The 18,443-nt window shown below is 21.8% G+C and overlaps 1 protein-coding gene across 2 annotated transcripts in view; it reads left to right on the forward strand.

Moving 5' to 3' along the window:
• LOC122507149 overlaps positions 1-18,139 on the forward strand; it is a 614,585-nt gene extending 596,446 nt beyond the window's left edge. For both annotated transcript variants that reach the window (XM_043619714.1, XM_043619715.1), the window contains 10 exons: positions 6,733-7,180; positions 10,097-10,346; positions 10,542-10,617; positions 11,325-11,498; positions 13,544-13,918; positions 14,283-14,426; positions 14,520-14,733; positions 14,931-15,047; positions 16,302-16,505; positions 16,663-18,139. In XM_043619714.1, the coding sequence (XP_043475649.1) occupies positions 6,733-7,180; positions 10,097-10,346; positions 10,542-10,617; positions 11,325-11,498; positions 13,544-13,918; positions 14,283-14,426; positions 14,520-14,733; positions 14,931-15,047; positions 16,302-16,505; positions 16,663-16,886 (2,226 nt within the window). In that variant the 3' untranslated portion in view covers positions 16,887-18,139. The remainder of the gene's footprint in view (positions 1-6,732; positions 7,181-10,096; positions 10,347-10,541; positions 10,618-11,324; positions 11,499-13,543; positions 13,919-14,282; positions 14,427-14,519; positions 14,734-14,930; positions 15,048-16,301; positions 16,506-16,662) is intronic.
• The last annotated feature ends 304 nt before the right edge of the window (positions 18,140-18,443 follow it).

The raw sequence follows: 18,443 nt of genomic DNA on the forward strand, positions 1-18,443 counted from the left end.
TAACTTAATTAGTTTATTAATTATCTAACTTAATTAGTTTATTAATTATCTAACTTAATTAGTTAATTAACTATTTAATTTAATTGGTTTATTAACTATTTAATTTAATTGGTTTATTAACTATTTAATTTAATTGGTTTATTAACTATTTAATTTAATTGGTTTTTATTAACTAGTTAATTTAATTTGTTTATTAATTTCTTAATTTAATTAATATTTTATAATTATTTAATTTAAACTGTAGCAATTTACAAAACAGTATTTTTTTAAAAAATTTTTAGACAGTAAAGTTTTGATAATATATGTTTAACTGGAAAAAGTATTAAGAAACAATTTTCGAACGCTTGGAATTCATGTTTCACCATGTTGTAAAAGATCAAAGAAGAGGAAATGAAAATATATGATCCCCAGAGTACAAACCGTGAATTTACAATCTGAAATATTTATGGTACTTTCATGGAATCTTCGTACATGTGTCAAAGGCTACAAAGAATCTTTGGATCAAGTAGTTGATAATTTAATTTCAAATTTCATTTTTCACTCCCAAAAAAATATTCCCCCTTCAATTTATATATTTAATTGTCACTTATTTTCATGAATTCTTCTTTTTTATTTTAATTTTTTTATTTACTTTTTTATTATTATTATTATTATTATTATTGTTATTATTATTATTATTGTTGTTATCTATAATTTTGCATTCAATTTCTGAATTAAAAATTTCTTTTTCGAATTTAGAAATTTAATATTTTACTTTTCTCATTGAAATTCTTTATTGAAATTAAATATTTAATTTTAAAATTCAATTCTTTTGTTTTAACTTGAATTTTTAAAGGTTTTAGTTCAAAAATTGAAAGCAAAAATAAATAATTGAATTTTTTAATTCAGTAATTGAAAGGTAAATTAAAAATTGAACTTTTTAATTCAGAAATTAAAAGGAAAAAAAAATAATTGAATTTTTTACTTCAAAAATTGAAAGCGAAATTGAATAATTGAATTTTCAACCTAAAATTTGAATGGAAAATTGAAAAATTAAATTTTTTAGTTCAAAAATTGAAAGCGAAAATAAATAATTGAATTTTTTAATTCAGTAATTGAAAGGTAAATTAAAAATTGAACTTCTTAATTCAGAAATTGAAAGGAAAAATGAATAATTGAATTTTTTTACTTCAGAAATTGAAAACAAAATGAATAATTGAATTTTCAACTCAAAATTTGAATGGAAAATTGAAAAATTGAATTTTTTAGTTCAAAAATTGAAAGCGAAAATAAATAATTGAATTTTTCAATCGAGATTAAAAGGAAAATTAAAAATTGAACTTTTTAATTCAGAAATTGAAAGGAAAAATAAATAATTGAATTTTTTACTTCAGAAATTGAAAGCGAAAATGAATAATTGAATTTTCAACCTAAAATTTGAATGGAAAATTGAAAAATTAAATTTTTTAGTTCAAAAATTGAAAGCAAAAATAAATAATTGAATTTTTTAATTCAGTAATTGAAAGGTAAATTAAAAATTGAACTTCTTAATTCAGAAATTGAAAGGAAAAATGAATAATTGAATTTTTTTACTTCAGAAATTTAAAGCGAAAATGAATAATTGAATTTTCAACTCAAAATTTGAATGGAAAATTGAAAAATTGAATTTTTTTAGTTCAAAAATTGAAAGCGAAAATAAATAATTGAATTTTTCAATCGAGATTGAAAGGAAAATTAAAAATTGAACTTTTTAATTCAAAAATTGAAAGGAAAAATGAATAATCGAATTTTTTACTTCAGAAATTGAAAACAAAATGAATAATTGAATTTTCATCTCAAAATTTAAATGGAAAACTGAAAAATTGAATTTTTTAGTTCAAAAATTGAAAACGAAAATAAATAATTGAATTTTTTAATTCATTAATTGAAAGGTAAATTAAAAATTGAAAGGAAAATTAAGTATTGAACTTTTTAATTCAGAAAATGAATAATTGAAAAAAAAATTAAAAAAGAATTAAATTTCTCAAAAATACTGCAAATAATTTTTCTTCTTTCATGTTGCAAAAAAAAAAAAGAAAAGAAAAATTGTAATTAAATAATTCTTATTTTTAGTCGATAAATTATTTTTCTTTTCCTCCCAATTGATTTGTCGCTTAAGCATTTTTGACCTCAATTCGCCAATATATTCTTTCGTAAGAATTTTAATAGAAAAATGATAATTTCCTGTAAAATGAATATGGTTGTACATCATTTCCACTCATCAGTTTCCTACGCAAGAAATCTTGCATGGAAAAGGTCTCATGTATGTAAATGAGATCTTTTATAAAGTAACAGGATGCTACAGGAATTCTTCTGCGCAAATTTTTATTCTTTCACAATAAAAATAATTCATTTAATGCGTGAACATTAAAATTCACTGCGCGAACAAGAAAAAAGAACAGAAGAAATAAAAAAAATTGTCATATACTAAAGAAAAAAATAAAAATAATTAAATTTCAAAAAAATTTTATTAATAATAAATTAATAATTAAATAATACATTCTGTTGTAGTATTAGACTATTAGTAATAATTATTATATTCATAATAAACCTCTAATTAACTATTTATTATTAATAAAACAATTTTTGTTATTTTCCATAAAAATTAGTTTTTTAGTTTTCAAAAAATAAACTTAATTAAATAAATAATATTTCTATGTCTAGGAATAATTTGATTACAGATTAAATTCGTAATTTTCTTTTGCGGTCGAAATGAATATTGACAGTAATATTTGTACAGGTTTTCCCATTAATTTTTTTCAACCCCATATATTATATTAAGAAGAGTGAGAGAGTTTTGAAAATATGTATTCCCCCATGTACCCAAATGTATTCTACACAACATAAATCGCCATATGGGCGTAGCTAATATGCGTCAGTTTATGGTTTGGTGGCGTGTGTCACATTAGAGATGATATATTTAATTTATGGGGTGGTGCAAGATAATCGTGCCGAGGATTTTTTTTTTCCCTCAAATGAACCAGTTCTTTATATAATACAAAATGTTCCCTATTCTATACTCGTGGTTCTACTTATGATCATACAAGCGGAAAAATTCGTTTCGTCACAATTTGTACTTATAACGAATCGACAAGTATCCTGAACGAATATAAGAGATTAATCCAAAGCGAAGGTACATGAATTTATATTTTTCCTCTTAAATGATAATTGAGATTTGTAATATTAATTTTCCCTATTCTGTAAAAACTTCAGATTTGTAATTTACAATTAATATTTGGGACAACAAAAGTTAATTTTATGAGAATAATTTTAAAAAATAATAAATAATAATAATAATAATAATAAAAATAATAATAAAAAATAATAATAATTTAAAATAATTCAATAATTTTTATAAAAATAACTTTTGTTGTCCCAAATCTTAATTGTAAATTACCTGAATTTGAATTTCGCGCCAATAGTTTCTGGTGATTTCCGCCTAGGGGGCATGAAAACTCTCTCGAAAGCGAGATAGAATCGATGGACTATAAGTATCATTCACCTAGTCGAGAATCTATTACCTACAGTTTTAGTTTTTTAGTTGTATTACTAATTATTACTAAATATTACTAATTATTGCTAATTATCGTAATATTATTATTAGTATAATTATTATTATCGTAATATTATTGTTAGTAATTAGTATAATTATTATTATTAATATATTAAATATTAATTCAATTAGTAATACAATTAAGAAACTAAAACTGTAAGTAATAGCGCAGGACTTTTTGCTCCATTACGAATTTTTTGTTCCTCAATTCATTTTTTTTTCTTTTTTTTTATAGAAAAAAGCATTTAAGAGTCTAATTAATACTCTCCCTTCGTTTGTCCAGGAAATATTTCGAAGGGGCGGGCTAATGAAGTTTGTGGGAATAAAGGGGGCGATAATATTCCATCTCTGGGCTTTTTGATTGAAGTTTAAGTAACCTTCCGTGTTTAAAAGGGATGATCCGTCGTCAATTACAAAGTCCAAAGGGATATTTATGGATCCTTCTTCATTGACACGTGTTGCCGACTATTCTTCCTCTCAATGAAGCTATTAAGCGATATTTTTGGGGAAATTCGAGACACTTTTTTCCAATTCATACATTTTTTAATTATTATTGTTTTAATAAAAAAAAAAAGAAAAGAAAAGAAACGTGAAGAAAAGGAAAAAAAATGTCAAAAAAATTAATATTAACATTATAAATAAATAATTACTATAATAATTCAATCTAATAAAATTTAATTAAAATTGAATAAAAATGTAAAAAATTGAATACAATTCATAATTGAATGCTAAAATTAATAATTTACTTTTTAAATTACAAAATTCAATTAAAGTTGAATTATAATCTGGAAAATTGAATTTAAAATGGAATTAAAATCTAAGAAATTGAATTTAAAATTAATAATTGAATTTCGAATAAAACAAAATTCAATTAAAGTTTAATATTAAAATTTAAACAATCGAATTGCAATTGAATTAAAATCTGCAAAATTGAATTTTACAATTTATAATTTAATGTTAAAATTAATAATTGAATTTTGAATTCAAAAAAATTCAATTAAAGTTTAATAAAAATTTAAACAATCGAATTGCAATATTAAAATCTAAAACATTAAATTTTATAATTCATAATTGAATGTTAAAATCAATAACTAATATTTAAATTTACAAAATTCAATTAAAGTTGAATTAAAATCTAGAAAAATGAATTAAAATTGAATAAAATCTAAGAAATTGACTTTAAAATTTCGAATTGAATTAATAATTGAATTAAAATCAAAAAACTTGAATTTTTCAATTCATAATTGAATGTTAAAATTAATAATTGAATTTTGAATTAAAAAAATTCAATTAAAGTTTAATTAAAATTTAAACAATCGAATTGCAATTGAATTAAAATCTAAAAAATTGAATTTTACCATTCATAATTGAATGTTAAAATCAATAACTAACATTTAAATTTACAAAATTCAATTAAAGTTGAATTAAAATCTAGAAAAATGAATTAAAATTGAATAAAATCTAAGAAATTGACTTTAAAATTCCGAATTGAATTAATAATTGAATTAAAATCAAAAAACTTGAATTTTTCAATTCATAATTGAATGTTAAAATTAATAATTGAATTTTGAATTAAAAAAATTCAATTAAAGTTTAATTAAAATTTAAACAATCGAATTGCAATTGAATTAAAATCTAAAAAATTGAATTTTACCATTCATAATTGAATGTTAAAATCAATAACTAACATTTAAATTTACAAAATTCAATTAAAGTTGAATTAAAATCTAGAAAAATGAATTAAAATTGAATAAAATCTAAGAAATTGACTTTAAAATTCCGAATTGAATTAATAATTGAATTAAAATCAAAAAACTTGAATTTTTCAATTCATAATTGAATGATAAAATTAATAATTGAATTTTGAATTTAAAAAATTCAATTAAAGTTTAATTAAAATTTAAACAATCGAATTGCAATTGAATTAAAATCTGCAAAATTGAATTTTACAATTTATAATTTAATGTTAAAATTAATAATTGAATTTTGAATTGAAAAAATGCAATTAAAGTTGAATTAAAATCTAGAAATTTGAATTAAAATTGAAAAAAATCTAAGAAATTGACTTTAAAATTCCGAATTGAATTAATAATTGAATTAAAATCAAAAAACTTGAATTTTTCAATTCATAATTGAATTTTAAAACTAATAACTGACTTTTAAAATTACAAAATTCAATTAAAGTTGAATTACAATCTAGAAATTTAAATAAAATCTAAGAATTTGAATTTAAAATTAATAATAGAATTAATAATTTAATTAAAATCTAAAAACTTGAACTTTACAATTCACAATTGAATGTTAAATTTAATAATTGAATTTCAAATTCAAGAAATTTAATTAAAGTTAAATTGAAGTCTAAAAAATTGAAATGTAATTGAATTTAAAACTAAAAAATTGATTTTTACAATTCATAATTGAATGTTAAAATTAGTAATTGAATTTTAAATTAAAAAATTTAATTATTATTGAATTAAAATCTAAAAAATTGAATTGCAATTGAATGAAAATCTGAAAAATTGAATTTTACCATTCATATTAGAATGTTAAAATTAATAATTGAATTTTAAATTTAAAATATTCAATTAAAGTTGAATTAAAGTAAAAAAAAATTGAATTGCAATTGAATGTAAATCTGGAAAAGTGAATTTTACAATTCATAATTGAATGTTAAATTTAATATCTGACTTTTAAAGTTACAAAATTCAATTATAGTTGAATTGAAATCTAGAAAATTGTATTAAAATTTAATTAAAATGTAGGAAATTGAATTTCCAAATTAATAATTAAATTCAAATTGAATTCAAATCCAAAAATTGAACTTTACAATTCATAATTGAATGTTATAAAATTAATAATTTACTTTTTAAATTACAAAATTCAATTAAAGTTGAATTATAATCTAGAAAATTGAATTAAAATGGAATTAAAATCTAAGAAATTGAATTTAAAATTAATAATTGAATTTTAAAATTAAAAAATTTAATTGTAAAACTAAAATAAAGTTTAATTAAGTAGATAATTGAAAAAGAAAATGTCAAAATCGCGTTTTTAATTAAAATTCTATTTTCCGAGAAATGTAAATGAATTGTCACAATAATTGAATAAAGGTGAAAATGAATTTTGAAATTAATTTCTTTTTTCTCTTGTAATTTTTGCAGAGACATTTGGATAAAGGAAGCGACCTTGCAGAGGCAGCGAGCGCAAGTGGACTTCGCGAGCTCGCTCGATCGTTGAAGCATCATTTGCGTGGATTTAGCGCGAGATTGGAGGACAGAAGGGAATATCTTGAGGATACATCGAGATGCTGTTTGCTCCAGGACAGGGCGTACGAATGGGCCCAAGAGGCGAAATTAGCCGGAGAACGACGGGCACAGCAATTCCTCATGGCAAGACCGCCGCCACCTCCCGAACATTTCACCGAAATGATGGCATTAGCGGAGAAACTTGGCAACGAAATACTCCTCGAGCAATGTCGCATTGCAAAGAGCAAATGCAACGAGGCACTCGAATTCACCAGGGCGTGTTCCGCGCCCGGAAGTCCTGCCCGAAGACGATCCTATGGCGCGTCCGACTCGGCCAACTCCTGGGATGATTCTCTAAATAAACGTAATTTCCATTCATCGAGCGATTAATTTACTATTTCATTAATTAGCCGTTAAATCCAGTATTTAATTAATTAAATAGTCATTAAATTTAATAATTAATTAAATAGTACGTACAATGTCTAATTAATTAAATAATTATTAGAATTTACAGTTTAATTAATTAGCCATTTAGTTTACCATTTAATTAATTAATTAGTCATTAAATTTACTATTTAATTAATTAATTAGTCATTAAATTTACTATTTAATTAATTAACATACTTATTAACTAATTAATAATTATTATATTCTATTTTCTAAAATTTTACTAAAAATTTTTCGAAATAATTTAATTATATTGATTATTGTCAAAAATATTAATAAAATTCTTCGCAAGAATTAAATTATTTTCAAGAAAATATACAATTTTAGTAAAATTTCTCGAAATAATTCAATTATTCTTAAAAAAAAAATTCAAATAAAACTCTTCGAGAATTCCATTTTTTCTTTAAATAATAAATTTCTTGGCAAGAATTCAATTTTTTTAATTAATAAATTTCTTTAAGAAAAATTCAATTATTTTTCATAAATAATAAATTTTGTTTCAAGACAATTATTTTCAATGCAACTTCAACACAATTTCTCGAAAGAATTAAATTAATTTTTAAAAGATTTTAATAAAATTCGTCCAGAGTTCAATTTATTTTCATAAATAATAAAATTCTTCGCAGAAATTTAATTATTTTCAATACAATTTTAATTATATTCCTAGAAATATTTTAATTTTAATTTATCAAAAGTTTTAACAATATTCTTCTAAACAATTCAATTTTTTTTTGGAGATTTTTATGAAATTCTTGTCAAGAATTAATTTCTTTAATAATAGATTTCTTTGAAATAAATTTTATTAATTTCAATAAAGTTAAATAAAATTAAAATAAAATTTTTCGCAGGAATTGAATTTTTTTTTTTAAAGTTTGAATAAAATTCATCCAAAGAATTTAATTATTTTCGAATATTTTAATAAAAATCTTTGAGAAAAATTCAATTATTTTTCGTAAGTAACAAATTTCTTTTGAAGAAAATTCAATTATTTTCAAAATAATTTCAACAAAATTTCTCGAAAGAATTCATTTGTTCTAAAAAATTCTAAAAAAAACTCTTCGAGAATTGAATAATTTTCATAAATAATAAAATTATTTGCAGAAATTTAATTATTTTTAATACAATTTTAATAATATTCCTAGAAATATTTTAATTTTAATTATCAAAAGTTTTAGCAATATTCTAAACAATTCAATTTTTTTTTTGAAGATTTTTATGAAATTCTTGTCCAGAATTCATTTTTTTTTAAATAATAGATTTCTTTGAAAGAAATTCAATTATTTTCAATAAAGTTTTAATAAAATTTTTGGCAGGAATTGAATTATTTTTGTTAAAGTTTGAATAAAATTCATCCAAAGAATTTAATTATTTTTGAATATTTTAATAAAATTCTTGAAAAAAATTCAATTATTTTTTATAAGTAACACAAATGTGTTAAAAATTCAATTATTTTCAAAACAATTTCAACAAAATTTCTCGAAGGAATTCAATTATTCTAAAAAATTCTAATAAAATTCTTCGAGAATTCAATTTTTTTCAAAATAATAAAATTCTTTTGCAGGAATTCAATTATTTTTGACAATTTAAATAAAATTCTTGGCAAGAATTCAATTTTTTTAATTAACAAATTTCTTTGAGAAAAATTCAATTATTTTTAATTTTAATACAGTTTTCATAAAATTTCTCGCAAGAAATGTATTATTTTTTTAAAAGTTTGAATAAAATTCTTTAAGAATTCAATTATTTTCCAAAAATTGTAATCAAATTCTTTATAAAAATTAAATTATTTTAATAACAATTTTATTAAAATTCCCAAAAAGAATTTAATTATTTCAAAATATTTAATAAAATTCTTCAAATGAATTCAATTATTTTCAGAAAATGGATTTAAAATTCTTTTTAAATTTATTTTCATAAATAAATTTTTAGATTATTTTCATAAATAAAAAAATTCATTGCGGGAGTTCAATTATTTTTAATACAATTTTAATAAAACTTCTCAACAAAAAAATTCAACTATTTTTTTTAATTCTGTTACTTTTTTTCATTTTTAATAAATATATTCAAAAAAATCCAATTATTTTTAAAGAATTGTGATAAAAATCACCTAAAATATTCAATTATAATTTATAATTTTCAAAAATTGTTATAAAATTCATTAAAAGAATTCAATTATTTTAAATATAATTTTAAATTCCACTTTTTAAAGATAATTGAATTCTTATATATGCAAATAATTAGACATTTTTTAAGTGATTGAAATTTTCTAACATTCTATATTCTATTAAAAATAATTGAATATTTGAAAAATTTTCGAAGATAATAAGAGAAATAATAATTATAATTTAAAATTTGATTATTGGATTTTAAAATTGTATTACAATTTTTGAAAATAATTGAAATCATTCAATTCCTGCGAAGAATTTTGCTGTTTATAAAAATAATTGAATTCTTCGGAAGAATTTTTTTTATTGATGAAAATAATTGAATTCTTGCGAAGAATTTTATTTGAATTTTTAAAAATAATAAACATTAATACCTAATTAATTATGTAACTAATAAGTGAATTTTTTAAATTATGAATCTAAAATTATTCAAAAATTGAAGTTTATATTTGAAAATTAGAAATTTTAGTTTCAAGTATAACAACTTAAGTAAAATGTGTTTAGTTAATTAAGAAAATTTAGTTGATTAATTAATAAGTTTAATTAATTAATTAAGTTTAGTATAATAAATTTAGTGTTTAATTAATAAAAATGATAAATTAATTTAATAAATTTCCGTTTATTATTAACGCTGAAATGTAATTTTAACAATGAAAATAATTTTGCAGGCACTTCATGGGACGACAGTGACAGTGGAGCATCATACGCTGGACCAATGGAGAGCATTGGTTCCGGAAGTGGTGGACGACCAGTTCTAGATAATATTGCGGAACTTCGTGAGAGTGCCGAGCAACTTTTGGATTGTTCACCACCGAGAACACCGCCACGAAGTCCAGCACCAAGAAGATTGGTGAAGCCTCCAGTAAATTCACATCTTCATCGTGCTCCCAGCATCGCTCCAGGAATGAAGGCTAAAAAGTAAGAGAGAAATCGAAGAAACAAAGGACGAGAGAGAAATTTTTGTTTTAAACTTTAATTTCCGTTATTAGAATCTTTAGGAATTTTTTTTTTTTGTTCTCTATAATGGAGAATTAAAGTAAATTAAGATTCTCTCGGACCGTTATATAATTGTCGCCGCGCTTCTCTATTATAATGAAATGTTTCTTCTTGCAGAACAATACTGCTCATAATGAGGGAAATGATACAGACTGAACGCGACTACGTCAAGTCCCTTGAATACATAATAGAGGTAATTGACAGTCTTTAAAAGTTAATTCTTCTCTTTTTAGTATTATTGGTTTCGTGTTTTTTATTTTCTTTTAGTGGATCATTAATGTAATTTTTTAACGTATAAAAAAAGTTTTAACGTGTAAAAAAAGTTTTAACGTGTAAAATAAGTTTCAATATGTAAAAAGAAATTTTAATGTTTAAAAAAGAAAATTTAATGCGTAAAAAGTACATTTTAATGTATAAAAAAATTTAAGGTACAAAAAAGAAAATTTAATGTAGAGAAAAGAATTTCATATTAAAAAAATATTGTCAGCGCATAAAAAGTAGATAACAAAAGATTTTAACGTATTAAAAATATTCTCTACTGTTTACAAATAATTTTAGTTTTCGAAAAAATGTAAAATAAAAATTTTGAACGACATTTATAATTTTCAACAAATTTTATATCAAATCGATTAATAATTTAATTGAAAATTTAATTTAAAAAAGTATAACGACATTTATTACTGAAATTAAAAATAATAGAGATTTTAATTTAAAAATTACGACATTTATAGTTTTCAACAAATTTTATATTAAATTCATTATTAATTTAACTTTTAATATTTTTATTACCTACTTTTGCAAGAAACTGTAAATAAAAATTTTTTATCTTTTCTATAATTAATTATAAAATTTGGTAAACAAAGTTAGAAGAAGTACAAATAGAATGTGTATTTATTTTAGAATTACATACCGGAATTGGTGCGTGAGGACATTCCACAATCGTTGAGAGGCCAAAGAAATGTTATTTTCGGTAATGTGGAGAAAATCTATGAGTTTCATAGTCAACATTTTCTGCGCGAATTGGAACAATGTGAACAATCACCGATGATGGTTGGTCAATGCTTCCTCCGACATGTGAGTTTTCATTGATAAATTTTCTTCTATTTAATTTTCAAAAAGAATAATTTATTTTGCATTTTAAACTGAAATTTTCAATTTTCAATTTCAAATTTTGTTACTTTTTGAATTTAAATCTTGGTATTTTTGCTTCAAAATTTTTGTATTTTTTTAATTCTAATTTTGGAATTATTTCAGTAGACTTATTTCTTAGTAGAAAAATTGAAATATTAAATTTCTAAATTCAGAAATTGAAAGTAAAATTCAAAAATTGAATTTTAAATCAGAAATTGAATGAAAGAATAAAAAATTTAATTTCTAAATTAAAAAATTGAAAGAAAATTAAAAAAATCAATTAAATAATTTTTAAATTCAAAAATTGAAAGTAAAATTAAGAAATTGAATTTCAAATCAGAAATTGAATGAAAGAATAAAAAATTCAATTTCCAAATTAAAAAATTAAAAGTAAAATTAAAAAATTCAATTTCAAAGCAGAAATTGAATGAAAAAATAAAAAATTGAAAGTAAAATTAAAAAATTCAATTTCAAATCAGAAATTTAATGGAAAAATTAAAAAAACAATTTTTTTTTCAAAAATTGAAAGTAAAATTAAGAAATTGAATGGAAAAATTATAAAAAAAATCAATTTTTAAATTCAAAAATTGAAACTTAAATTAAAAAAATGAATTGCAAATCAGAAATTGAATTTCAAATAAAAAATTCAATTTCTACATTTAAAAATTGAAAGTAAAATTCAAAAATTGAATTTAAATAAGAAATTAATTGGAAAAATATATAATTCAATTTCTAAATTCAAAAATTGAAAGTAAAATTAAGAAATTGAATAGAAAAATTATAAAAAATCAATTTTTAAATTCAAAAATTGAAAGTAAAATTAGAAAATAGAATTCTGAATCAGAAATTGAATGGAAAAATTAAAAATTCAATTTCTAAATTCAAAAATTGAATTTAAATCAGAAATTAATTGGAAAAATATATAATTCAATTTCTAAACTCGAAAATTGAAAGTAAAATAAAAAAATTCAATTTTAAATCAGAAGTTGAATGGAAAAATTAAAAAATCAACTATTAGATTCAAAAATCAATTTTTTTATTTAAAAATCGAAAGTTAAATTGAAAAATTGAATTTCAAATCTGAAAATAAATGAAAAATTCAATTTCTAAATTCAAAAATTGAAAGTTATAAAAAATTCAATTTCTAAATTCAAAAATTCAATTTCTAAATTAAAAAATTGAATTTAAATCAGAAATTGAATGGAAAAATTAAAAATTGAATTTCTAAATTCAAGAATTAAAAGCAAAATTAACAAAATTGAATTTCAAATCAGAAATTGAATGGAAAAATAAAAAAATCAATTTTTAACTTTAGAATTTGAATACAAATCTTAAAAATTGATTTTAAATGATAAAAATTTTGAAATTGAATTTTAAAATTAATATTTGAATTTTATAATTTAAAAATTAAATTTCCCAGTTTAATTTATTTTCATAATCGAAAATACTTAAATAATAAACGAATCGCACAAACAATTATTTTTCTAATCTGCAATATTTTAATAATACGTCAAATTGCATAAATTGCATATTTCTTAACTGCATTGATGTTCTGAAAATAGATCGCGTACGTCAGACTCGGAAAAAATGAAATTTATGTAACTTGCCGATTATGACAAATGAAGATTAGCAGAAAAAATAATTAATACACCAACAATCAGGAAAAAATGTTTCCGAAAAATAGGGGAAAAAAAATGAAAGACAAAAAAGAACTAAAATTAATAAAATTCAAAAAGTAGAAAAACTGTGAAAAATCGTAATTAAAAATTAAAAGAAAAATCAAAACTGAAGAAATAATTAAATCTAAGAAATATAAATTATATTCTATTAAATTTTTAAAAACTAAAGAAATAATTAAATCAAAGAGAGATCAATTCTATTCCTATTAAATTTTTAATTATAATTAAAGAAATTTGTTTTCAATATTTATTTTTTATTTATTAATATTTTAATATAAATTAAATTCAAAAATTTTGTTTTTTTTTCAGGAAAAGAAGTTTTACCTATACGCCTTGTACAATAAAAATAAGCCGAATTCAGATTCCCTTATGGCGGAATATGGAAGTAATTTTTTTAAAGCAAAACAAATGGAGCTCGGTGATAAAATGGATCTCGCAAGTTATCTTTTGAAACCAGTGCAAAGAATGGGAAAATATGCATTGCTTCTTCAGCAATTGGTGAAAGCCGGTACTGATCTATCGGATCAGATAATCAATGGTGATAAGGATGAAAAAGACGACAGTGATGAGGCAAAACCAATGGTTGAAGGTGAAGCCGATTTAAGAGCAGCCGAACAAATGGTGCGATTTCAACTTCGACATGGAAATGATCTTCTTGCAATGGATTCACTTCGAGATTGCGACGTAAGTTGCGCAACTTTATTTATCATATTTCTCTGCAATTCATTCTATTTTATCTATTTTATTTATTTATTTATTTATTTATCGTTTTTATCTTGTATCTTACTTTAACTCTTTCATTTTGTTGTTTGCTTTCGCTTTTACACTTTTTTAATGTTATTTTTTCACTTTTATTTTTATCCTTATTTATTCTTATTTTTTACTTTTACTTTTTATTTTTTATTTCTTTTTACCTTTTTTTCTTTTCTGTATTTTTATTTACTCTATTTACTTATTCGTTATTATAATAACGAAAGTTATTGTCAGAAAAAAAAATATCGTTACAAAAAGTTGATTAAAATTAAAATATCGATTTTTGTCTTCCTAGGTGAATGTAAAGGAACAGGGGAGATTGCTGAGGCAAAATGAATTCCTGGTTTGGCAGGGCAAGGGTAAAAAATGCCTGCGACAAGTGTTCCTCTTCGAGGATTTAATTTTATTTAGTAAAGCCAGACGTTTTCCCGATCGAAAGGTGAGAAAAAAAATTCAAATCGGAGAAAAAAAATAATAAAGACTCGTATAATGGAAAATAATTAATAATTATTTTGCTCTTTCTTTCTTTCAGAATCTCGATATTTATATTTATAAGCACAGTATCAAAACGACGGACATTGGATTGACAGCGGTTATTGCTGATTCGCCGACGAAATTTGAAATTTGGTTCAGAAAGAGAAAACCCGGTGATACGTACACGTTGCAATGTGCCAGTGAGGATATCAAGAAGGCGTGGACCGAGGAACTTAGTAAACTTCTCTGGAAGCAGGCGCTTCGAAACAGAGGTGAAATTTTAATTACAAAATCTAGAAAGAAAATTAAAACGAAAATTAAAAAGACTGAAAGAAAATTTAGAAGAAAACTAAAACATTAATTCTTTTATGGATAAAAAAAATTATTTAAGGGTTATAAAATCATAGAATATAAAAATACAATTTTGTGAATTTTTTTTAACTAATTTGTCAAATTAAAAATTTTGCAGAAGTGCGCCTGGCGGAAATGTCAAGTATGGGAATAGGAAACAAACCCTGTTTGGATATTCGACCTAGCGCTGATCAAATTAATGATCGATCAATCAGCGTCGCTCAGTTATCGAAAAGTAAGAATTTCACTTTTAATTTACATTCGATTTTTGTAATTTAAACTCCATTATCGCAATTAGCTGTCATTTAATTATTACAATTCGTTGCTATTTAATTATTTGCCGAAAATTAATACTTAATTTCTCAATCGTTAATTTGTTTTTTAATTTTCAAACGTTAATTCAATTCGTTTGATTTTGTTTCCTAATTTTTCAAATAATTTTTCTTCTTAAATGTTTAAAATTTTTAAATTAAGGTACTGAAAATCATTGCATTTCTGTGAAGTATTTATAGAAAAATTTGAATATAATTGAATTCATTTCAAGAATTTTATCAACATTTTTTTCAATAATTGAATTCTTTAGAGAAAATGCAATTAAAATTGTATTGAAAATTCTTGTCAAGATTTTTATTAAAAGTTCTTTAAAATAATTGAATTTGTTTTAAAGAATTTATTTCAATTTTCTTAAAAATAGTGGATTTTTTTTTAATAATTTTAATTGAGAATTTTTAAAATAATTGAGAAATTGAATTGTTTAGAAACATTTTTCTTCAGTTTTTAAAAATAATTGAATCTGTTAGAGAAAATTTATTAAAATTATCTTGAATATAATTGAATTTTTTCCTATAAATTTAATTAAAATTGTATTGAAAATAATTTAGTTTCTCAGAAGAATTTTATTATTTAAAAAAATAATTGAATTCATGCCAAGAATTTTACAATTCATAAAAATAATTGAATTTTTCCGAAGAATTTAATCAGAATTTTTGAAAATAATTGAATTTTTTAAAGGAATTTTATTGATAAATTTTAAAAATAAAAGAATTTCATAAAAAATTGTTGAAAATAACTGAATTTATTTTAAAATTCTTGAATATAATCGAGTTTAATTAATATTTTTTGAAATGAATTGTATTCTTTCGAGAAATTTTATTAAAATTGTTTTCAAATAATTGAATTGCTTTAAAGAATTTTATTATTTATGAGAATAATTAAATTCTTGCGACAAATTTTATTAAAAATTTTTAATATTAATATTATGTACTTAAAAGTAAATTCTTTAAATTTTAAATCTGCCTAATCATTCAAAAATTTATGTTTATTCTTGTAAATATACAATTTTTTAATTTACAAAATAATAATAAATGTAATAACGCGTTTCGCGCGCTGGTTAATTTAATTTTCAATCGTTTCGTTAATTTAATAAATTTTGATCAATATTTAATTTAATTTCAATTGTTAATTAATTGAATAAATTTTCTCGCTTCAGCTCCAAGGTTCAGGAATTCGATTGCAATATCGATGTCGGATGATTCCGGTCGTTACAGTCGACGACCTCACAGTGTAATATCAGTGAGCTCGTCATCTAGCAGCGGAGGCAGCAGTGGTCCACCAAATACTCTCAATCTCGGTCTCGACGCGAGTCCCAGACCTCATCACCGAAGCACTACCCTTAATAGTCAATGTAGTGTCGGTAAGTCATCAATTTTTAAAAAATAATCATTAATAAACAATTCTTCAACAAAAGAAAATCAAATATTAAAATTAACTAATATTTAAATTATCCAAAATTAAATAATTAAAATAAAAAATAATTGAAATTAAATAAATAATTGAAAATTAAATTACAGAAAGTGGAATAATCGCGGACATTTCAATTGTCTCGGACGACGGTGGCGATGGAACGGACAGAAGCCACTGGAATTCAACACTCGAGAGTCCAACATCACAAATGCCATCAAGTTCAACTCCACTTCAATCGCCCATCAGTTCAACCTCGACGCCAGTTACCTCACCTTCATCGTCCGACGCCAATCTCACTCCCTACGATCAAGACATGTCCATTAATCTCTGAGAACAAGCGAATTTAGAAAAAGACCACGTTTCTCATTATCAGGTACTATTTGAAAGTAATGTTTAATCAGCCTGAAAAAAAGAAAGCAAAAATAGAAACAAGGTCAACTTTTTTAAATATAGTCATTTATTAAATAATATTAATTATACAAAAAAGAAAAGAAAAATCAGAAACTTATTCATTGTTCCTCGTGTATTGAAAGTAGTAAGTCACAAGCTTTTTAAAAAAAAGAATGTATTTTCCAGAATACTTTCATACTCGAAATCGAACAATTTGAAGAAAAATTTTTTCTTTTTAAACATCGGTTACCGATTTACTGACGAAAAAAAAACAACTGACACTCTTGAGAATAATAGCGTTAAAAATAAATTTTCGTCCCTAGTCAAACAAGAAAAAATCGGGACTATTCTCAAGAATGTCACAAAAAATCAACGCACACATACCATTCTTGTAATATAATGTAATATTATTAAAGGTTTATATAACATAATACAACCACTTGCTATACATATATATTATAAATATATATTATAATTTCCAGAATATATATATGTATATCAAATATGAAATATTATACAATATATATTCTTACGTCAAGTCAAAAAAAGAAAACATTTTTTTTAATCGTAATCTAAAAATATTAAATAATACAATTTTATCTCTTATTTTTTTGGCCTGTAAGCAAAAATTTGTCCCTCGAAAATAATTAGTTTTTCTATAATTATACATTTTAAGGCGATGTGGGTACGTTTTAGAAGGGCTTGAATAAAAAAAAACAAAGCTCATCTCAAGGCAAAGTTCCACACGCATACAATTATTTTTCATAAATGTATTTTTTATACGGATGATGAATTTTTAGGGTGCAATGATATTTTCGAATGTTCTCTAAATCCAAATATTTTTAAAGACAATCTTAAAATGTTAGAAAAAAAAACAACCACAAATAGAGAACTTACGATAAATCAGCATTATTTTTTTCACGAATTTCAGTAAAGTAAAAAAAGTTAAGTGAAATTTGTGAAAAAGAATTGGAAAATAGCGATGGGGAATAAAAAAAAAAAGAAGTCATCGCCTCTTTTTTCCAAGAAAGAAAAGTTGCTTGCGTATAGCCATTTTTTTCAAAAAAAAAAAAAAAAAAAGCCACGGTCTGCCAAGATATTGCGAACGATATCTTCATGGATAATGACCGAAGATAATTATTTTCCCTTTTTTTTAAATAAGTCAAATGTTTTAATTTTCAAGTACCTTTTTAACAAAGAAAAAAAAACGAAAAAAAAAGAAAAAAAAATCCATATAGTCTCGTAGATGAATTAGAAGTTGCAGCGAGCTTTTGACACCCAAGTCTAATGCACCCAATTTATACACAAAACTTGCTGTATACCATGACTTTTATAAATTACTTTTAATTTTCTATTTATTTATTTTTTTGATCTAAATTCTTTTTATTAGCGTTTAAACAAAAAATGTCAAATTCTTGAAATTTAATTTCGATAAAAATGTGATCTATACAATTTCCTTTTTTTTCGACGCAAAAAAGGAAAACAGTTTTTCAATTTT

The sequence above is a fragment of the Leptopilina heterotoma genome, unplaced genomic scaffold (assembly GCF_015476425.1).
Source record: "Leptopilina heterotoma isolate Lh14 unplaced genomic scaffold, ASM1547642v1 Lhet_45, whole genome shotgun sequence".
NCBI lineage: Eukaryota > Metazoa > Arthropoda > Insecta > Hymenoptera > Figitidae > Leptopilina > Leptopilina heterotoma.